The 21,628-nt window shown below is 54.9% G+C and overlaps 3 protein-coding genes and 1 non-coding gene across 11 annotated transcripts in view; 3 read left to right on the top strand and 1 right to left on the bottom strand.

The window, feature by feature from the left end:
• SBNO2 (strawberry notch homolog 2) overlaps positions 1–2,792 on the top strand; it is a 48,737-nt gene extending 45,945 nt beyond the window's left edge. For all 7 annotated transcript variants that reach the window (XM_036032108.1, XM_036032107.1, XM_036032104.1 and 4 more), the window contains 6 exons: positions 189–283; positions 363–455; positions 615–746; positions 990–1,066; positions 1,344–1,534; positions 1,625–2,792. In XM_036032108.1, the coding sequence (XP_035888001.1) occupies positions 189–283; positions 363–455; positions 615–746; positions 990–1,066; positions 1,344–1,534; positions 1,625–2,115 (1,079 nt within the window). In that variant the 3' untranslated portion in view covers positions 2,116–2,792. The remainder of the gene's footprint in view (positions 1–188; positions 284–362; positions 456–614; positions 747–989; positions 1,067–1,343; positions 1,535–1,624) is intronic.
• Positions 2,793–3,986: 1,194 nt separating this feature from the next.
• On the bottom strand, positions 3,987–6,413 carry GPX4 (glutathione peroxidase 4). 2 transcript variants are annotated; one of them, XM_028521206.2, is made up of 7 exons: positions 6,259–6,413; positions 5,158–5,252; positions 4,943–5,087; positions 4,665–4,816; positions 4,543–4,567; positions 4,315–4,374; positions 3,987–4,240 (listed from the first exon to the last, which is right to left on the bottom strand). In XM_028521206.2, the coding sequence occupies exons 1-7, from the start codon at positions 6,340–6,342 to the stop codon at positions 4,208–4,210; spliced, it is 594 nt and encodes a 197-aa protein (XP_028377007.1). In that variant the 5' UTR covers positions 6,343–6,413; the 3' UTR covers positions 3,987–4,207. The 2 variants fall into 2 exon arrangements, with proteins under 2 accessions (XP_028377007.1, XP_035888003.1); XM_036032110.1 differs by lacking the exon at positions 6,259–6,413 and adding an exon at positions 5,537–5,980.
• A 4,997-nt stretch (positions 6,414–11,410) lies between these two features.
• Positions 11,411–21,129, top strand: POLR2E (RNA polymerase II, I and III subunit E). Its single transcript, XM_028519690.2, has 8 exons — positions 11,411–11,539; positions 13,091–13,265; positions 15,285–15,400; positions 16,091–16,171; positions 16,516–16,574; positions 16,668–16,746; positions 16,986–17,070; positions 17,399–21,129. The coding sequence occupies exons 1-7, from the start codon at positions 11,483–11,485 to the stop codon at positions 17,049–17,051; spliced, it is 633 nt and encodes a 210-aa protein (XP_028375491.1). The 5' UTR covers positions 11,411–11,482; the 3' UTR covers positions 17,052–17,070; positions 17,399–21,129.
• On the top strand, positions 20,821–20,922 carry LOC114504443. Its single transcript, XR_003685211.1, has one exon. It is a non-coding gene; the product is annotated as a small nucleolar RNA U13 (small nucleolar RNA).
• Positions 21,130–21,628: the final 499 nt, after the last annotated feature.

Genomic DNA, 21,628 nt, shown 5'->3' with positions numbered 1-21,628 from the left:
GGCAAGGTCAGGACGAGGCTGATCCTGCTGGGGGAACCTTCCCCTCTACGGCCACCTGAAAACTTGGGATTGACATCCCCAGCCCGAAGCTCAGAAACTGAAGCCAGCTGAGCAACACTGGGCCTCACTTGAGTGAGGAGACATGTGGCCCCCAGGTGGGACCCTGCTCACCCTGGTGTCTTCTCCAGACCTGGCTCCGGGCATTGAGGAGATCTACGAAGAGAGCCAGCAGGTGTTCCTGGCCCCCGGACACCCGCAGGATGGGCAGGTGGTCTTGTACAAGGTGAGAGGGCAGTGGCCTGCCCTGACCCCTGCCCCAAGCACCTCCCCCCTCCGCCCCTAATGTCTGAATGCTGTGGCAGATCACCGTGGACCGTGGCCTGAAGTGGGAGGAGGCATATACCAGGTCACTGGAGCTGACAGGCCCCCATGATGGCTTCTACCTCTCCTACAAGGTAGGCAGTCCTGGGGGCCGGCTTGGGGAAGGGTGGACAGTGCTGGAAGGGTAGAGGTCCAGCTTCCAGCTTCACGTCCTCCCCAGCACAACTGCATTGGGGACCCCTATATGGGACATGCGGCTGCCTGTCCCAATCTCACAAGACCCTCCTGCCTAGGCTCGTGGCAACAAGCCCAGCTGCCTCTTGGCCGAGCAGAACCACAACAAGCTCTTCACTGTGTACAAGCCCAATATTGGCCGGCAGAGCCAACTGGAGACCTTTGACAGCCTATGCCGGAAGTTCCAACGGGTAGGGGCAGGGGCAGGGGAGGAGATGGGCAGGGAGGCCCCAGGATGCCCACGTCCCCAGGTTTATGTATCTCTGTTACTCTGGTTGCCCCGCTGTGACCCCTCCCTGGTAGGGCTTCCAGCTGGCCACCAAGAGGGGGTCACCAGGTGTGAGGTGAGTCGGCCAAAGGCACACTGAGCCTCAGGGTACTAGAAGTGTGGATGGGCCTTTCATTCAGGGTCTAGCATGACTATGTGTCCCTAGGTGACAGCAGAGGAGGCCAGGGAGCCCTGGGAGAGTAACTACACCTTGTCGCTGAAGCACTGCAGCCATACCTCGTGGTGAGGATGGGTTGGACTGGGTTGGGGGGCACACTGCATTGGACGGTACTGTCCCATTTTCTCTGGGCAGCTCTACTAGTTATGGTCTGCACATGCTACACAGGGCAAGGGGCACTTTGGGCATCTGGGGCATCCCAGGACCCCCAGGAGGTGGCACTTAGAGATAAGCGGTGCTAGAATGGGGAAGGAACATATGGGGCTTGGGGAGGAGCTGCAGGGTCGTTGGGGGTAGGTGCGTGGGGCGCTGTGTGTCTGAGCCTCCCTGCCTGCCACTCAGGAACCGGCAATGCCGGCTGGTGCAGGAGGGCAAGGACTGTGTGCAGGGCCTGAGGCTACGGCACCACTACATGCTGTGCGGGGCACTATTGCGAGTGTGGGGCCGCATCGCTGCTGTCATGGCTGATGTTACCAGCAGCAGCTACCTGCAGATCGTTCGCCTTAAGACCAAGGACAAGAAGAAGCAAGTTGGTGAGTGTGCCAGCAGGAAGGGGGCGTGGGGGTGGATGGATGCTGTACCAGAGGCCTTGCTTGACCCATCGTCCTCCATGTGCCCTGCAGGCATCAAGATCCCTGAGAGCTGCATGCCCCGAGTGCTACAGGAGCTGCAACTCATGGATGCAGATGTGAAGCGCAAGAATGTGCAGGGCCAGGGCTATCCACTGCCGCCGCCACCAGCCCTGCGCCCACTCTCACTGCCCTGTGGCCCTGGTGAGGTCCTGGACCTCACGTACAGCCCACCAGCCCAGGTCTTCCCACCGCCCTCACCCTTTGCCTTTCCACTTCCCCCAGACCCTACTCCCACCCCCAGCGGACTGCTGCTGGGCTCCCCCAATGCCCCAGCTGACCCTGCAGCTCTCATGCACCAGGGCTGCAACATCAACTTCAAAGAGGTGCTAGAGGACATGATGCGTTCTTTCAATGCTGTGCCACCTCCAGAGCCCACTGGGGCGCTGGGCGGCGGTGCAGGGATTATGGGTGTACCAGGGGGTGGTGGGGGCCCTGAGCGGCAGAGTGTCATCCAGTTCAGCCCCCCCTTCCCCAACTCCTAGGCCTGGGCTCCAGCACAGAGCCAGGCATTCTCCCTGGACAAAACTTATTTATCTGTAATATGCCACAGGCATGGTTTTGTACCAAAGTGGGTGGTGAGAAGGGCAGGTCCCCCTGCCAACTACTGAGAGGAAGCGGGGCTAGCCCGCCCCTCATCCAGCCAACCAAGGCCTCCACTGCAGTGCCTTCCCCGGCCGGTGCCTCGGCAGACCCCTCAACATGCTGCCGCCCTGCCCAGTGGAGCAGCGAGTGTGCACATCCCACTCGGACTCAGGTGGGGCCTGGGGGCGGAGGGTGCCCCTCGCCTCTTCACTCCTGCCCTCCAGGCCTGGGTGGGACTCCCGTCCCCAGCCCACCCCATCAGGCCTGGAAAGACCAGAACCCCTGAAATACACAAAACTGGGTGGCCCCAAGAGCTGGAAACTCAGGAAACCCCCAGTTCGGTTCTCAGGGCCTTCGTCTCTGGGAGGCTGTGTGGGGCAGACCCCCTATTAATATATGCAATCCCCCTACCTGCTCTCTGCTCCCTAAATTATTGCCCAAGTGCCTCTTCCAGGCCCCAGAATCTGCCTGTGGAACTGGAGGGGTAGAGGGTGGTCCCTGGTTTCTACGTGTATTTATAATTCAAGTGTATATATGTAAAAAGATCTTTTTTAAATATATGTGTCTTTTCACTACTTCCCAGGCTGTCTGCTCTTCTGGACTGCAGGGGAAGTGAGGAGGGTGGCGGTGCCACTACATGTCCTCTCCACAAGGGGCATGTAGATGCCTGGCCTGTGGGGAGTGTAGGCGAGTGAAAGCTGCCAATTCTTTGCTCATTGCTTTTGGTCACAAGGACTCGACCCACTCACTGGCCCTGTGGATGACAAGCCAGGATGGGAGAGATAGGTCCACTGGGTAGGACCATTGTCTACTGCATGGTCCCAGTACCAGCATAACAGGTCGGTTGCCTCTGAACTGGCTGAGCCAGGCTCCTGGTATCTGGGGACCAGACACTGTGTGCTGTCTGCCTTCTGCCCCGCAGAGACAAAGCCCAGCTGAGACCCTTGTGGTGAGACCAATTCCTCATTTGTGTCATACCCCCCTCTCCGCAGTGTGTAGGGCTTTGGCCTGAGTTTCCTCCCAAGGCTTCCTTTGTGGGGTACTGGGGTACTGGTTCTACAGGTGGCTGCTCAGGGACAAGAAGGCCCAAGAGCTGGGTCTGGTATGGGAGGCAGAAGTGGAACTCCAAGCCCCTCCTGGGAGCCGTGGGAAGCACACCAGAAGCCGGGGGCTATCTTCAGTCAGAAAGCTGAGTAGTTGGCGGGAGCTACCTCCCTCTGCAGATCCCCACCCCTTGACTGCTGGCTTTCCCTGGGGAACTAGATGGGGGTGGGGTAGGGGGTGGGGACATAGCTACTCTCCAGCTCTGTCACTCCTCACCTGCTGACCTTAAGCTATTCCCCACTCTTGTGGGGAGGACTGTGAACAACTTCTCCTGTTTACAAGTGAGGATCATGAGGAGGCTTGGGTGCCCTGGCTCAGCGTCCACACAATGAAGCCAGTCTGTTGAGCAGGCCCTGCCCAGCATGGCTGTGTGCCAGGAGCAGCTTGGCAGCTGCTCAGCCCGGTGCCTGGCTCCCCTAATGCTCCCACCTCTTCCCACTGGGGAAGACCACCACCCTGGGCAGGCCCCAAAGAGCTGCCTCTGGTCAGGTTAAGGCCCTGGGCTAGGAATAGTACAGTTAGGAGAAACTAGCACCTGGAGGATCAGCCCTTGCCAGTGCTCAAGGGGTGGGCTGCCAAGATTAGAAGCAGAGTGGGTGCAGCCCTCAGAGCCCTAAGAGAACTCCATCCCATGGTTACCCCCCAGGGAAGCAGAAGTACCCAGCAGGCCAATTTGTATGTTTTATTCCCACAAGACAGCCAGGGGGTGGGGGTACCGAGCTACAATCCAGGCCGGGCCGAGGGCCTTCCTCCGGCAGGGGTGCACGCCAGGTTCTCAGGTCTGCCCCACCAGTGGGCTGGTTTTTAGACAGACTGTCATGGGTGCCGGGTGGAAGGCTCCGAGGGGCACGGGTGGTGGGCTCGGATGGAGGGTACACACTTGTGGAGCTACAGGTAGCAGGGCAGGTCCTTCTCTATGACCTGTGGGGGAAGCAGGGTCAGGGATACCTCTTTTGGTGAACCCACCCCCAATAGGCTCCCTGAAAGGCACTTACCAGGGGCTCTTCCATGGGACCATACCGCTTTACTACGCAGCCGTTCTTGTCAATGAGGAACTGCCAGGACAGGTAGCATTAGCATGAGGCTGCTGCCAGGGGGCCCCTGCAAGGGGGCCAGCCTCCACCTGCTGCCCCATTAGGGCCAAAACTAAGGCCTCTTGGGGGCACTGAGCTGGCCTCAGACACAGTCCTGGCCCATTCTGCCCCCCCAAAGCCCTTCCTTACCTTTGTGAAGTTCCATTTGATGGCACTACAAAAGAAGTGATAAATCATGAGAAATCCCATGGCAACTGCAGCACCATCCCCTGGGGAGTCATCCTGCCCTGCCCTCCCCTACCCCCACTCACTTTCCCAGGATGCCCCTTCCCTTGGGCTGGACTTTCATCCACTTCCACAGCGGGTGGGCGTCATCCCCATTCACACAGATCTTGCTATACATATCGAATTTGACATTATAGCCGGCAGCGAACTCTTTGATCTCTGCATTAGTCCCTGGCTCCTATGGCAAGCAGGGGTGCTTGGGTCAGCAGGAAGAAATGTGTACCCCATTTTGTTCCCACTTCTGTGTACCCAAACCCTCTCCCCATGTCCACACACAGGACAACCAGGTACGCAAGGCACGCACCTGCCTCCCGAACTGGTTGCAAGGGAAAGCCAGGATCCGTAAACCGCACTCAGCATATCGGGCGTGCAGGTCGACGAGCTGAGTGTAGTTTACGTCTGTTTTGCCTCATTGCGAGGCCACGTTGGTGACGATGCACACGAAGCCCCTGGAGATGGAATGGGGTCAGAGCTGCCAGCCTTCCCTCTGCCTCCCCCACCAGGTTGGCAGGTACGCACCGGTACTTGTCCAGGTTAACCATGTGCCCGTCGATATCCTTGGCTGAGAACTCGTGCATGGACTGAGCACAGCGCCAGTCGTCGCGGGACGCGCACTGCAAAACAAGGGTGCGCTGAGCGGCTGGCGAACCTCCGAGTGTGGAGACCAGCCAACTCATCCAGCCCGCGGTCCCCAAGGGAGGAAGAGTTCCCAAGTGGAAAAGGACCCTTAAGCAAGTAAAAAGTGAGGGCTCCTCCTCCTCAAAGGTGCACGCACCCTGCACGGGGGGGCGGGGCGTGTTTAACCGCAGACACCGAGGCCCAGGAAAGGTTGGGGATCCTGCCAAGTGCCCCAGCGGGCGGGGGGCACCACTGGTGGGTGTGGGGGCCCCACGCGCACCGGATCCTGATACTCGACACAACAGCCACTCTCCCAGGCCGCAGGCTGTGCCCGTTCCAGGCATTCGGGACAGGGTTCCTTCCGGCGGGGGGGTGCCCTCCGGCGCCCGCAGGCCGGTGCCTTCCGCCGCCTGGGGGAGCGGCGGCGGCGGCGGCGCCGGCGCCGGCGTCGGCAGCGCCGCCGCCTGCTAGGCAACCGGCGCCGCCGTTTGCAGCGACCCCGGGAGCAGGCGGCTGCGCGGCCCATGACAATCCTTCTCCAGATGCACCGGTGCCTACCGAGTGCCGCGCCCGGGGAACAAAGGACCGGTAACCAGGGTTCCCAGCCGCTCATCTGTGACGCCACTGCGCAGTGTCCCAGGGCGTACAGGGCGGGGGAGGGGCGGTGGATTAACCAGCCCAAGGGGCGCCCTCACTCTGCGGGCTCTGGACTGGGCGCCAGCAGCCGAAGACCCCCCCCCCGCCAGTTGCCCAGTCGCAGCAGCCCCTGCTCGGCCCGAAAGTCCCAAACGCTTAGCTTTGCCGGCTGATCCCCGGAAACCGCCCCCAGGCATGACCCCGCCCGTACCCCGACCCCTGTGCTATCCACCGCCCCGACAGCTGCCTCACGTGCGCGCCGGACGGTGCCCTCCCACCCAAGGTCACCGTGGCCCCGGGCGTCGCGGTGGAGGCCGCGCGTCCACCCCAACGGCCCGCCGGCTCGGCCGTCAGCGCTGAGCTCACCATGGTGCTGGCCAGGCCTGGCGCTGCCAGAGCCCCGCACAGAAGGGCCGGCTTCAGCAGACGGCACAAGCGGCTTAAGTTCATCGCAGCGGAGGGGGTGCCTGAAAAGTAGCGGCTCCACCCCACGCTGAGCCGACCAATGGACGCGCGCCGGCGCGCCTTGCCTCCCCGCCCTCGGCCCCGCCCACCAGAGTTCTCATTGGTCAGCCACTCGGGCGCTGTGACGCTTTGTAGAAATAGCCAATGGGAGGCGGGAGTGAAGGGCGAGCGTCGGTGGGGCCGCGGGCTGCGGTTTTGTTGTTGTCTGTGACTGCGCCTGCTCGTAGGCGGGTGGGCGGCCGCGTGTACGCAAGCTGCTCGTTGGTGGCCGTGGGACAGTTATCTGGGTGATTGTCCAGAGCTCCGCGGGGTACCTGACAACTTGAACTGGAAACCCGAGGGGAGATAGCTCGAACTCGCAGAGAAATCGCCCCAGCTCATTGAAAAATGGGGAGTTTGTTTTTAACGTCAATAAAAACCAAGCTGGGGGCCAGACTCCATCTCTCTTGGGGCTGTGGGGCGCCTCGGCCCCATCTGTGGGCGCCAGCGATTGCGTGAGGGTCACCTAGTGGCGGGTGCCCCTGCCGGAGTCGTCTGCTGCCGCAGTGTCTGCCATAGAGCACAGTGGCCGAGGCATTACGGTCCTAGGGAAACCGTCGCTTTAGCCGCTTATATAAATCACACCTCAGGTGGGGGGTGGTGTTAAATCAGACTCCCTGGTATTCCGTCCTCCAGGGAGGACACGTGGGACTGCCCAGGTGTGTGCTTACAAGGAAAAACTACCCCAGAGCGGCGTCTCCACTTCTAGCATTACAGGCAGGTGCGCACACAGAATCGGAAGGGCCCCATTCAAACCTTAGACTCTTGGCCACAGCGGTCAGAAAAATGACCCATCCCATTCTTGGGACCTGAGTCATGGAATTCCGCAGCAGGCCTGGCTGACCCCACCCCCATCCCCCAGGCATTACTAGACCTGACCTTGGGACAGCAGGGTAGTTTCAGCCTTTTGTGCTCTGTAAACATCTTACCCTTTTCTCAGACTCTCTCATGAACATTTCTGCCGAGGCCAGAGGGCAGGAATTCTTGGGGCTGAGCTGATTTGGCAGAGACATTGAGCCCTCTTTCTACCTCTGCCCCAGACCCAGGCCATTTAGAAGGCAGAGCAGGGGCTTAAATGGCCAAGTTGGGTGGTAAAAGTAGTGGAGGGAGAAATTCCCCCAGGCCGGGTTGCTAAATTCTCCTTGCACAATGTTCTTCTCTGTGGCTTCTTCACTCCAGTCAGGCCACCATAGGAGTTCTCAAGTTCTGGGAAGGGAGCATTTTCAGTTGGGCCTCCTCACTTCTCAGGAACACCCCCAGCATTTCCTCCCCTTGGCAGCACTGGTGTCCCGGCCAGTCTGTCTGACCATGAGGAAGACTCAGCTGTTTCCATTTTCGTTTAAGTTGTGATCTGTGGTTATTTGCTGTAATTCATTTTGGAGTTGCCAGAAAAACAGCACAGGGCGAGGCCCCCATGAAGTGCACCAAGGATGAGAGATGATGGAGCATGGGGCTTCATTCCATTCCTAACTTCCTGCAGGTCACATAGGAGGAGACAAGAGCAGGAGAGGAGACAAGCCTGGTGCGGGGCTGGGGCAGCTGCCCAGTGGGGAAAGTGGGGAAGTGCACCCCAGGCTCTGGGAAGGGTGCCTTTGGAGGTTCACAGCTTTTGCCAGAGTGATCCCATTTTACAGATGGGGTAATGGGGGCTTGGGGCAGTCCCAAGGCTCCAGGAAGGCTCCCCTGTGGTGGCTGGATTCCCTCAATGAGGAAGGCGAGCTGCCCACTGGCCAGAGGCCTTTCCAGAGTGGCAACCAGCTCCAGGAAGGACTGGACAGGGTTTGTGATCTGATTTTCTTTTTAAAAAAAGAAGATAAAATTTACATAACATAAAATTCACCATTTTAATCACTTTAAAGTGTAGAATTAAAGTGATTTTTGTATATTTGCAACGTTGACCATCACCTCTATTTAATTACAAAATGTTCATCACCTCAAAAGAAACCCAGTCCTGCCCAGGCTGGTATGGTTCATTGGTTTGAGCGCCAGCCTGTGAGGTCGCAGGTTTGATTCCCAGTCAGGGCACATGCCTGGGTTTCCAGCCACATATCCACCCCGCCACCCGTTGGTCGTGTGCAAGAGGCAAGGCGAGTGCTGTATCTCTCACACCTCAATGTTTTTCTCCCTCTTTTCCTCCCTCCCCCTCTCTCTAAAGGTAAATAAGATCTTTAAAAAATAGTAGAAATAAAAGAAATCCAGTCCTGGTTAGCAGTCACTCCCCCTCCCCCACAGCCCCAGACAAACATTAACTCACTTCCTAGCTCTGTGGGTTTTCCTATCCTGACACTTTGTGGCCTTTTGTGTCCGGCTTCTCTGAGTGTCACATGTTCAAGGTCCATCCATGTTGTAGAGAGTGTCAGAGCTTCGCTCCTTTCTGTGATATTCCAGCGTGTGGATGGACCACTTTCTGTATCCATTCATCCTCTGATGTACGTCTGGGTTGTTTTCTACCTTTTGGTTTTGTAATCCTGTCCAAGTTGTAGCATGGGCATGTATTTTCATTTCTCCTTATGTACGTGGGAGTGGAACTGCTGGAGCACACAGTAACTCTGTGTGACTGTTTGAGGAGCTGTTGGACTGTTTTCCACAGCGGCTGATCCATTTTACATGTCCACCCACAAGTGTGTGGGTGGGGGCCTTATCTCCGGGCCTCAGGCTCTGTCAGGTGGCATACCATGGTGGGGGGTGTGAAGGAGCAAGTTGCCACACTGTGTCCTGGTGCTGAGGCCACGTGGTCACTGGCAGGACTCTGAGTCATCCGCATTGTGGTCAGGCCCTGCCAGCTTTTCTGGGGCCCTGAGGCCCACTTGCTCTTGGGAGCCCTTTCTCCTATCAAAACCTAACCTGGTCCTCTCACTCTTGTTCCCCCTGCTCCCCTTTGCATCAAGTCACATCTCCAATTCCTTCCCTCCTGCCCCATACAGGCATTCATCTCCTCCTCAGATCTGCCCTCCTCACGGTCACAAACAATGTCAACTTGGCTAAACCTCTGCTCAATCCTAAGGCTTGCTCAGACTCACAGCTTGGTGGGTTGTTGTTTTTTCAAAGATTTTATTTATTTTTAGAGAAGAAGAAAAGGAGAAAGAGAGGAAGAGAAGTATCAAGGTGTGGTTGCCTCTTGCATACCTCCTACTGGGGACCTGGCCCACAACCCAGGCATGTGCCCTGATTGGGAATCAAACCAGCGACCCTTTGGTTCACAGCTCACACTCAATCCACTGAGCTATGCCAGCTGGGGCCAGCTTGGTGGTTTTGATGGCCGCTCCCTCCTCCTCCAGGCACCTTCTTCACCTAGTTCCAGGACACCTGGCAACCTCCCACGGCCCTTTATTCTATGTAAGAGCACTTACATAACGCTAGTGCCAGGCACTCAGTGATTAGCCAGGTCACCCTAGGAAGTGGGTACTGTTCTTGGCAGGGAGAGGGAGGCACTGAGGCACAGAAAGATTAAATATTGTTCCTCGGGCCACATAGCCAAGATTGGTCCAGGGTCAGTGAACACCCGTTTCTTCTAGTGCTTGCTCCTTCCCCTCCTCCTGGCCTCTGGGCTGGATCTGCAGGTGACCTCATCCAGGCTCCCAGCTCTAATCCCCACCGTGTGCCCATGGTGCCCACACGTCTGTCTCCACTTGGCCCTCACCCTGAATTCCACACTCATATCCTCCCTGATTCATCAGTGTCTGCCCTTGGGGTCTCACTGGAGCCCCCCAAGCTCTACTCCCTGGGTCTTCCCATCCCAGTCAGGGCAACCCAGGAATGACAACATTGTAGTTTCTTTTATGCATGAGGGATGGTCTCCCTCATCTCCAAATCCTGCCCTGCAAATCCTGTGGGTGCTTCCTTTACGGCTCCTAGACCTGGATCACTGCTCCCCACTCTCAGGGTGGGACATCCTCTGCAGCCCCTCCCTCGTCTCTCTGAAAATGGCTGAAAAGAAAACCCAGACTTTTCAACACTATCAACAATGCCTCCTACATCTGCCCCATCCCACCCTCTGACCTCTCCTACCCTCCGAGTACACACCTCCTGCTGCCAACCAGGCAAGGTACAGCCTCAGAGCCTTGGCACGGACTGTACCCTGATACACCTCCCTCCTGACAGCCCCACCACCCTCCTTCTCCTCCTTTGGGTCTTTGCTGGAACCGCTCCTCACCTTTCCTGGCCTCCCATCTGACACTGCAAACTTCCCATTACCCATAGCCGGCCAAGCTCTTACAAAGTATCGTCACCTTCTCACATTATTGTCTGTTATGTTCACTGTGTCTATCCTGTCTCTTCCTGGAATGTCAGGTGGCTTGTCCTGTACATATCTGTTCAGTACCTATCTGATTGAATAAATGTATTACTGAGTGAGAAGTTACTGATGGCCTCCACGTGGCAGGGGCTGGGTTGGGCTTGGTGAGTCTCCTGCATAGACTCAGGGAGATAACCAGGCAGAGACAGGGCTGAGGTTCAGGAGACAGGAAAGGGTAAGGACAGAAGTGGCAGCACGTCATAAGCACCAGGAGCTATGCCAACCTCATCCCAAGCATGGTTGTACCTTTAGATTCTCAGCTAACCCTTTTAAATGGGGACACTTTATTATTTCCATTCTACAGATGGCAAAACTGAGGCTGGGGCCATTAGGTTGCACGGGGCCCAGAGCTAACTGAAAGGACTTCCATACAGTTGGATGCACAAATATTCATTGAGCGACTACTAAGTTCCTGAGAGGAGAGCAAACCCCTGGCCCCATTTTCTCCGTCCTCAGTTTTCTCGTTTCAGCCTGTTGGGGTTCTAAACTGTCACCCGGAGGCTGATGTTTAGAAGAAACTAATTCTGGAGATGCCGTACAATCAAAAACCCACGGGACCTTCGGAAGCGAGGGTGCGTAACGCCGTTTGCACGCCACTGACGCAGCCACCGCAGCTCGCGGAAGACTTGGTCTGCCCTTGGCACTGCCTCTCCGGAAGGTAGGTGCATTCAGGCATCCGCTGAGGACAGCCTTAAACTGGGACGCTAAGGGGGCCTGACCGGGGCTCGACGCAGGCGCAGTCGGCGCGGGTCCTACAGGGCACAAGCGCTGGGAGTGCGACCGGCGGCAAGCATGGACGACGAGGAGGAGACGTACCGGCTGTGGAAGATACGCAAGACCATTATGCAAGTGAGTCCGCGTGGGGGCCCCTGCTTGGCGCGCGCGGCGAAAGCGGGCCTCAGTGGCCAAGTCGTGAATCCGAGGGAGTCTGGGGTCTGTCTTCCCGGGATGTTTGCTGAGTCTTTATGGCAGGGTTTTGTCTATGTAAAGAATGTCCAAACCTGTAAAGAACTTTTATAACAGTTTATTTTAAGCAAAATTGACGGCATTCCGGGAAGCAAGATGTCAAATACTTTTTTGGAGAATGACAATTTTGCCGTTTCTTTTATGCATTTGGAATTGAGGGAATGTAAGGAAGATTGCATGAGGGCGGGAGAAAACAATGCAGGGATTGGATTACAGGGAGGGTAGATAACAAAAGTATGAGCTCTCCTGAGGGCGGTTACTCGTATTTCAAAGGTGTGTTAACCTGGATGCAGGAGAACAATGGACAGGGTTTACCTAAGGCAAAAGTAAACCTTTTGCTAAAACAAGTAATATGTCTAGGATGTGGCTACCCGCTGTGACCTAACCAGTTAGAGATTTATGATCAGATCCCCCTTTGAGGTTATTTTCTATAGAACCCTTTTCTGTCCACAGTCTCTTGTTTACTTTCTGGAAGTCCCCAACACTACCCCAAGTGCATAAGGCAAAATTCTAGGATTGTGGGGCTAGAAGGAACCTCGTTTCTATGGCAGGGGTGACCTGCCATCATCCACTGCGGACATTTCTATGAGCTCTCTGGTGGCTACTTCTGTGCTTCAGCCACCAACTTTGAGTTACTTGGGATAGAGTGATAGCAGCAAGCTGGCTGAGCAGTCACTACCTGCAGTATACTTCAAGCCACCCCGTGGGAGGGGGCTGTTGTAATCCCCAGAGACTACAGAGGTGTGGGATCTTGACCAAGACCTTGGCCTTTGCACTTGCCTTGCAGGAATGCTGCTGCGACAAAGGGCAGGCAGCCAAACCCAGCCTCTTGACTGCTTCACAAAGCTACCCAAAGGCAGGGACTGAAACAGTCGTTCTGCAGACTGACAGTGTTGGGATTCTGAGAGAGAATCAGGCTGTGGGGACTTCTCAGAGGAAAGGGGGTGGGGGGGCCAGGCTGAGTAGCAGCTCTCACTTCCTCCTTTTCCATTTGGGTCTTCTTCTAGTCAGCCTACTTAAAGAACTCTGGTATCCAAGGCAAGACTTAGAACTGTTGGCCTTCACACTGTTGCCTGGTTTCCCAGCCAGAATCTGCCTAGCCAGTCTAGCAATGCCCCACCCACCCAACTGTCATCTTCTGCCCCAGGGCCCCAGCTCCAAGTCCCAGACCTGCAGCTGCTTCCCAATCACAGTCTCTCCCCAAGGTTCAGGATAAAATGACAACACCCGTGGTAGCTGGTTAGCTGGAGTAGTGCAGCGGCTGTCTTGGGGTATGCCCCATCTTTGTCCCCACCTTCCCCGTCCTTCTTCTTTGGCCTCTTCACACACCTGCCACTTTGAGCTCCAAACTCCCTATGTTGCCCTCATAGTGGCTCGAGCTCTTGTTATGATCCCTCCTCCACCCTGAAGTTACCTGGTTCTTTCTGTCCACAGCTGTGCCATGACCGAGGCTACCTGGTGACTCAGGATGAGCTAGACCAGACACTGGAGGAGTTCAAGGCCCAGTTTGGGGATAAGCCCAGTGAAGGGCGGCCACGGCGCACAGACCTCACAGTGCTGGTGGCCCACAATGATGACCCCACTGACCAGATGTTTGTCTTTTTCCCAGGTCAGTGCCTTGCTAGTGCCAGAGGGGTCAAGGTTCTGATGGAGCCATCTGAGGGCCTGCTCAGGATCTAGGATCACAGCTCCCTGCAGTGTGACCCAGAGGAGAGATGGCTCCCCCTTGCCCCATGTGCTGGGGGCAATGCCATTGATCTCTGACCCCTCTGGGTGTCTTTTCTGTGTCCTTCTTGGTCCCCTTTCCCATTCTATTCCTAGGCTGTTTTTTTCAACCAGGATTATCATAGGCTTTCCAGCCAAGCCCTCAGCCCCTCCTGATCTCAGACCCACTGTGTCCTCCCCCTACCACCCAGGTTCCATTCTCAGCACCTGCATTTCCTGCAGCTCCTTCCTGCACCATTGCAGGGTTCTTGCCTCTTCCCTGCCAACCTCCCCACCTCACCACACCATTTCCTCCTCCCTCTGCCTGCTCAGTGTCCAGTCATCTTCCCTGGAGACCTTGCTCAGGTGCCTCCTCTACTAGGACCCCCAATGAGCCCCAGGTTGAGTGAAGAGCCATTTAGGGGTGTCCTGAGACTCCTGTGTTCCTCTGTCTCAACACCTACCCCACTGCAGCAGCCTGGCTCTGAGGCCTGCAAAAGGTGGGCTAGGCCGCGTCCGGCGCCTTGGGGGCCAACTCCGTGCCCAGAATGCAAGAGGTGGGCAGAAAACATTTGCAGAGCAGAGCCTAGTGGCACTTCTTTAAAAAATACTTTATTTATTTCTCTATTTTTAGAGAGACAGGAAGTGGGGGGCAGAAACAAAGATGTGAGAAGCTTTGATCAGCTGCCTCTCACACACCCCCAACTAGGGACCTGACCTACAGATGAGGCATGTATCCTGACTGGGAATCAAACTGGCAACCTTTTGGTTCATAGGCCAGAGCTTAATGTACTGAGCGACACCAGCCAGGGTGCTGGTGGCACTAAGAAAAGTGTCCCCATGTTTGAGCCACAATTATTTGAGACCTTGATGCAATTGTGCATATCAGGCCTGCTGTGGAGCTGTCTCCAGACTTGCCAGGGATCGGCCCCTCCTTGGAGTAGTAGGTCTCACTGCACTTCCTGGCCTTCGGTGCCACTGGGGGTATCGCTGCTCCTCTGGGACATGCTTCAGGTCAGGGCTGAACTTTCCGCCAGTATTGGTTTGCTGGGGCTGCCATAACAAAACTCTGCACATGAGGGGCTTAAACAACATTTATTGTCCCCAGCTCTGGCGGCTAGAAGTCCAAGATCAAGGTGTCCTCTGGGTTAGTTCCTCCTCAGGCCTCTGTCCTAAATGTGTAGATGGTGACTGTCTCCTTCCTGCTTCCTCACGGGGTTCCTAAAGTCTGTGTCTTAATCTCTTAGAAGGACACTAGTCAGATTGGATCAGGGCTCACACATGATCTCGTGTTACCTTAGTCCTCTCTTTGAAGGCCCCATTACCAAATAACAGTCACCTTCTGAAATCCTGGTGGCTAGGATTTGAACATGGGGATTTTGGGGGAGGCACAAGTCAGCCCAAGACACTGCCTGTGGGTGGAGTGTAATACACATTGCATGAAGATAGAGGCCCAGCTGGGAGCCTCGCACGGATCCTGATGGCTGGAGCCCAGACACTGACCTGCTGGGCTTGTGGAATCCAGCACTTGTCCAATGACAGAGCCCCATGCTGAATGTTGCTGAGAACGTAAGGGTTCTGGGGAGGATGGTTTGGCTTAGTGGCAGATCAGCCAACCTCAACTCAGCACAGCCATGCACCTTATGGGCTCCCAGACTAAACAGGCCACTTAACCCGAGGTTTCCAAAACCTTGAAACTAGTGAGGCACCCAACCAAACCCAGACTCCTGGACTCTACTTCTAGACAGGGACCCCTTAAGGTCCAGGGGCATAGACACCTTTCAGAAGCTTGGTGACCTGGAGGCAGCCAGCCCCCTCTTCTGCAAACTGGGAAGCTGAAGCCCCAGAAAGGGGTGCCACACATGCCTGGGAAGGGGCAGGTGGGGGACCTGGCTTTGTGGAGCAGCATGCACTCTGCCTGCAGAGGAGCCCAAGGTGGGGATCAAGACCATCAAGGTGTACTGCCAGCGCATGCAGGAGGAGAACATCACCCGAGCCCTCATCGTGGTGCAGCAAGGCATGACACCCTCCGCCAAGCAGGTAGGTGCACGGCAGCTATGAGCCTGACCACTCCTCTTCCTGTTCTGTCCCAAGCCTCGCTTTCCCTTCCTGCAGCACCTCCTATGAGGCCCTGCTGCTGTTTTCACCCAGGGCGCCTGCTGCACCTGGGCAACACTCAACTTTGCACCTCAGTGCGTGGGCTCCATGTCCTGGTGCAGGAGCTCGGGGTTTGAGAAGGAGCTACTGCCCTATGTGGGCTGTGTGGGGTATCCCCAGAGCAGACCCAGCGTTCCCCCCGCCCTCTACCACCCATCCCCTGTTAGACACGCCTGAGTGGGGGCTGGAGCAGCAGCAAGCACCCTCTTCTCTGCCTTTGGGAGCTGCAGAGTCCTAGCCATCTTGATCTTCTCCTGGGGAGGGGCCGCCACACCAGCTCAGGGATAACCCCTGGGCTCATTTGACGGAAATTCATTCCCTGACACCAAGCTGAGGCCTAGAGAAGTGCTGAGGGCTGGGGGTAGCAGGGAGAAACCCATACACAGGATGGGAATTCCCAGCTCTGATGTCAGGCTTTTTGTTGCGCACAAGATCAAATCCATTCAGTTTCCTGCCTGCCCTGGCTTCTGGGGAAGAAACAAACCAGGTCCAGTTGTCTCTGGCCACATAAGGGTGGGTAGGTAAGGCCCTGGGTGGGAGCTGTGGCTGAGCCCGAGGGTCTGTCTCTTTTAGTCCCTCGTTGACATGGCCCCCAAGTACATACTGGAGCAGTTTCTACAACAGGAGTTGCTCATCAACATCACGGAGCATGAGGTGGGGCCTGGGGACGGTGGGAGGCGTGGGGTGGTAGAAGGGGTGAGACAGCGAAGGAAGCAGAGCTGAGCTCTCAAAGTGGGTGGCCTCCTGGGCCCCAGAGCAGCTCCATCACCTGGGGCCTTGCTAGCAGTGCAGGTTCCCAGGACCACCCCACTGACCTGGAGGGAGACCTATTCTGGGAGCTGCAGGGGACTCCAGGTTGTGACCCAAGGCCTCTGCATGACAGTCTCAGGGTGGGGTGCAGACTCCCTGAGGGGCACACTGTACCCGTCTCCCATGTCGGGGTGTGGGACACAGTGGGGTCTGTCACGGCCCCCTGGAGACTCAGGTTCTCTTGGCAGCTGGTCCCAGAGCACGTCGTCATGACCAAGGAGGAGGTGACGGAGCTACTGGCCCGATAGTATCCTTTCTGGCTTCCCCGATCCTCTTCTCCGGGATTCTCCATCCCTCCCAGTCCACCCTGCATGGTTTTTTTCCTGACTGAGCTTCCCAGTAAACTCCGAGAGAACCAGCTGCCCAGGATCCAGGCTGGAGACCCTGTGGCTCGCTACTTTGGGATAAAGCGAGGGCAGGTGAGAGAGCCCTCCTGGCAGGAGACCCCAGCCCTCAGCACCTTTCCTCCTGGGTGGGACCCTCAGGATCCACCCCTTCCGACTCCACCTCTTTAGAGCCAGGGCAGCCCCAGGTCTCCTGGAACCACCCACCCTGCTATGCCCGCCCTCCCCCCACTCCCCTCACTCCCGCCACACACACATATCTGGGTCCCTGGTAAGGTTGGACCCCTCCCAACCCTGCTTGCACCCTGACGCAGGTGGTGAAGATTATCCGGCCCAGTGAAACTGCAGGCAGGTACATCACCTACCGGCTGGTGCAGTAACCACCCTACTGCCTGACAGGTGAGACAGATGCCACCCCAGCTAGGGGGCCTGGGCAAGGGTGGGAGTGTATCTGCATGCAGTGTGGGGGTGCAGGAACCACCCAGTTCTTTGCCTAAGTGAGCTGCATCTGTTCCCTACCCTGCTGATGGTCTGGCCCGGAGCATAAAGCTCAGCCCCTCCTTCCTTAACCTGCTTTCCTCCGCACTGCCCCAAACCCTCTCCCAGGTTCTGCAACAGCCAGTCACTGTCCACCTGTAGGGCCAAGAGGCAGTGGCACCTGCAGCCTGGATGTGCCCAGATCACATGACAGGCATATCACATGATGGACCTTTCCTCTCTCCCCCAGCCCCTGGGAGATGGACAAGTGGACTATGACCACTCCACCCTGGACAGTTCGTGGCTTGCCTTGCGGGAATCTGCTGCACCCCGGAAACCTATCCTCTGCTCTCTGGACCCCAAGGCAGGCTGCTTGTTTTCCCTTCCTGGGCTGAGGACCCTCGTGGCCTCACCTGGACACTGAGCCCCACCTGGGGTCCTGTGTAGTTGTGCCTCAGGAGGGGAAAGGATCCTGAGGGGAGGCCAGGGGGCCAGCGAGCAACCTAGACAGTCCTAGGTTCTTGTCTGCCCCCTGGGCACCCTGAGCTGGCTCCGCACAAGTAGGACCTGGGTCCGAGTCTCTTGTCAGCCCTCGCCTCCTTCCACTTCCCAGCTCTGTGCTGCCCTCACAGTGGTCCTGTCCCTGACAACTGGGAGCGCTCTGAGGGCAGCAGGCAGGGAGGTTAACACGCATCTGGATTTTTTGAGTTGGCATTGAATGCTGGTGTTTTAAAATTAAAGATAATTTTGAGTAAACAATTTCACTTGTCTGAAAAACCAAGGTGGGAGAACAGGTTTTCTGTGGCTTCAGAGTCTCCACAGCTGCCCTCTGCCCCCCTTTCCAACTGCCACAGTCGTGCCTGGTTGGCTGGCTGTGCGCCTGCCCTCCCAAAGGGCGGGGTTAATGTCTAGTGTTCACTTCCAGCTGTGCTCCCCTGAGCTTTTCTTGTGTAAGTCTGGGGTCCTTGCCCTGGCGGTGTGGCTCAGTGGACTGAGCACTGGCCTGCAAACCAAAAGGACGCTCATTCACAATCCAAAGCACGTGCCTGGGTTGTGGGCCAGGTCCCCAATAGGGGGTGCACTAGAGGCCACTACACATGGATGTTTTTCTCCCTCTTTTTCCCTCCCTTCTCTCTCTAAAAGTAAATAATTTTTAAAAAAAAAAGAAGTTTGGGAGCCAATGATCCCGTTTCCCGCTTTAGTGTCTGGTTCCAGAAGGCCTCCCCCCCGCCCTGCCCCAGTTAAAAGCAGTCATGAATATATTTTTAATACCTTTTTTGAGACATAATCACATACCATACAATTCACCCATTTACAGAGTTCACAGTGTGGTGGCTTTTAGTATGTCCCCTGCTGCGCACCTACCACCATCACTTCTGGAACATTTTATCATCCCCCCAAAACAACCCCAACACTCAACAACCACCCCCTCTTCTTCACCTCTGCTTCCACTTTGGGCAGCATGCAGGTGCCTTTTTTTTTTTAAATTGAATTTGTTGGGATGACATTGGTTAATACAGGTTTCAGGTGTACAATTCTACAATACATATTCCATGTATTCTGTTGTGTGGGCTCACTACCGCAAGTCAAGTCTCCTTCCATTGTTCAGATTACCTTTTACTGTCCTGCCGCACAGGCAGGCCACGGTCCCATCTGTGCTCCGGGTGGGTGGATGTGCCCGCCTCTGGAGAGTGCATGCCAGGCATTCTTTCCTGCTCCGCATTAATCACAAAGGTGGCCCTTGGAGGCAGAGAAGACTCCTGGCTGCACCGAATTGGAACAGTCTGTGCTGCATTTATTTTTGGAAATATGTGGTCTTTAGATCTTGGTCTCTTTTGGCAGTGGTTTAGGTGCTTCCCTGACTTTGTACAAAGGCCCGGGTGATGGTGGCCCAGGCCAGCCGATTTCGAGCAGTATTTTTCCTCCCACCGTTTTCAAACAGTGAGGTTTTGTGGCCCGACTGGAGTGCAGATGTGACGACGGGCAGAGTGCCGTTCTTCCCACAGCACAGGAAGTGACTCCTTCCGTGGTTCTGGGTCCTGTTTACATGTGCAGGTGAAAGGCATGCAGGTCAATGCAACAGCATGAATGTGACGGCTGCACCGTGCAGTGGGCCGGGGCCCTGCCCAGCACCCTTGCAGGCAGGACTTCTGTCCATGCTGTTCCTCTGCCAGCCTCCCAGCATCCTCATGGCCAGTTCCCTCACCCTCACTACTGCTCACATGGCACCTGGGGCTTCTGTGGCTACTCTCTGAACTTCACGTTCCCTGTTCTTTCTCAGTTTATCCTCCAGGCATATCTCACATGCTTGTTTCTATCCTGTCTTCCCCAGCAGAGCATAAGCTTTTGGGGGCAAGAGGTCTGGTTTTCTCCACTGGCGTTTTGCTTAGAAATAATGCCCGACACAGTAGATGTTCGTGTTTGGTTAATGAAGGATGGTGATAAGGCCTGTGACCCCCACACTCTGATTGCTGAATCTGTCCCTTAATCCTTACATGCTACAGAGACTTTATGAAAGATACAAAACCAGAAAAAGTCCAAGGATGAAAGACAGTTTAGTGACAGATCTAGAACACTACCTGTGGTCATTGTAAAGCCCTCCACATACCAGACACCCACACATTAGGGGTAGTTATTTGGGAGTTTCTGTAAATGGGCTTCTAGAAGACAGTCACTTAGTGGGTGCCATGGTCATAGTGATACTGGGCCATTTAGCTCTGCGCTTCCTGAATCAGTTGCCTCGTTCACCCTGACGTGCATGTTCCTGATGCTTTACGCAAGGACCGTGTGTGGCTGCTTGGGTGACCACTCATCATGCTTCAAGCAAAACAAATGCCCTGAGATATATTTGTGCAGTTTCTTCTGAAGAAAAGGCTCGTTGAAGCTAAGGTCAGGTTCAGTGTGTACACTTTAATTCGCCTTCTAGTTAGCTGTTCATTTATACTTAATAATAGTGCTGTGTACACTGATAAGTTGATGTTTGAAGGCAAATTGAGAATTTTTACTTTCTGGTGGCTGCAAAACTAGGACTTTAAAATAAGAATAACAGTAAACCAGGAACTACGTGTTAAGCTTTGGGCTATAACGTTACAAACCATTTGTTTGGAATTTGTGAACAAGAAAAGATAATGTTAGCCCTGGCTGTGGTAGCTGAGTGGATTGAGCGCGGGCTGGGAACTAAAGTGTCCAGGTTCGATTCCCAGCCAGGGTACATTCCTGGGTTGCAGGCCAGAACCCCCAGCAACCACACATCGATGTTTCTCTCTCTCTCTCTCCCTCCCTTCCCTCTCTAAAAATAAATAAATAAAAATGTTTTTTAAAAAAAGCACAGAACTCAAAGACATTATATTAAAGAAAAAAGAAAAGATAATGTTGATGGTGATTTTATAGTCATTAATACAATCGATTAGCCATTGTTTTGTAAATCCAACAGTGTCAATTATAAATTTACCTGTCAATCTTAAAAACACTTTTAAGTCATACAGAATAATGGGAATGTGGTTTCCATTCAGTTTCAAAATACTAATATTTCCATTTGCTTAAGGAGGCACAGCTATCTTCCTGTATACTTTCTTAAATGTTACTGCCACACTAATAGTTTTGTATGTCCAAGTGACAAAAGTCTTGGCATTATTGTAGCATTTGATTTAAAATTTTAGATGAGCTTTTGCTATTTCTGTAGTTCACAGGCCTGATGACTGAGTGTTCCTGCGCTTCTGTGAGATGCGTCTCCCTCACACCTTATTACGATATTAGCATGTTGCCATTCTGACGTGAAGAAAGTCGTAGGTGTCCAAGTTTTCCGTCTCTTCATCGTGCACTTACTGCGGACTCGCCCCTGCTCATTAGGGTTAGGGTGGGCACCCCTACACAGTAGTGCCTGAAAGTAGAAATGGTTTTAACTTATACATAGCCCATGCCAATCTTTTTTCCAGATTGTAGAATTAAAGAAATGGTCTCTTTTAAAAAAAAAAAAAACAACTTCAAATTATAAGAGAAAGCTTATTTAGAAAGTCACAGAGGTAGTAGAAGTGAGCCAGCTGGACTGCGGAGGCTCCAGAAACAAGTTACAGAAGCAAAAGCAGGGCCCTTGCAGCTCAGGAGAGGGGAAGGCAAAGAAACGGTGTCAGTGCCTCCCAGGGTTCATTCCGTTAGTGTTTTGCCCGCCTAAATAAGGATCGAAGTTGAGACATTAACCTAATGTTAGTGTCCTTTCTTAAAAAAATGTCAAGATCTGTATTATATTTTTCCCATCACCAGTTAGTCCTTTTGCACCCCCTCTCCCCCAGCAGTCATCGCACTGTTGTCCGTGTTCACGAGTCATTTTTCCTTTTTGTCCAATCCCTCCGTCCCCTCATCCCAACCACTAGCTGCCATCCTGCTCTCCATCTATGAGTCTGTCCCCACTTCCCTTGTTAGTGCGGTTTGTTCATTAGATTCCACATGTATGAGTGGAATCATATGGTATCTATCTTGCTCT

Source organism: Phyllostomus discolor, chromosome 8, assembly GCF_004126475.2.
Source record: "Phyllostomus discolor isolate MPI-MPIP mPhyDis1 chromosome 8, mPhyDis1.pri.v3, whole genome shotgun sequence".
NCBI classification, from domain to species: domain Eukaryota; kingdom Metazoa; phylum Chordata; class Mammalia; order Chiroptera; family Phyllostomidae; genus Phyllostomus; species Phyllostomus discolor.
This window is presented reverse-complemented; position numbering and strand designations above follow the sequence as displayed.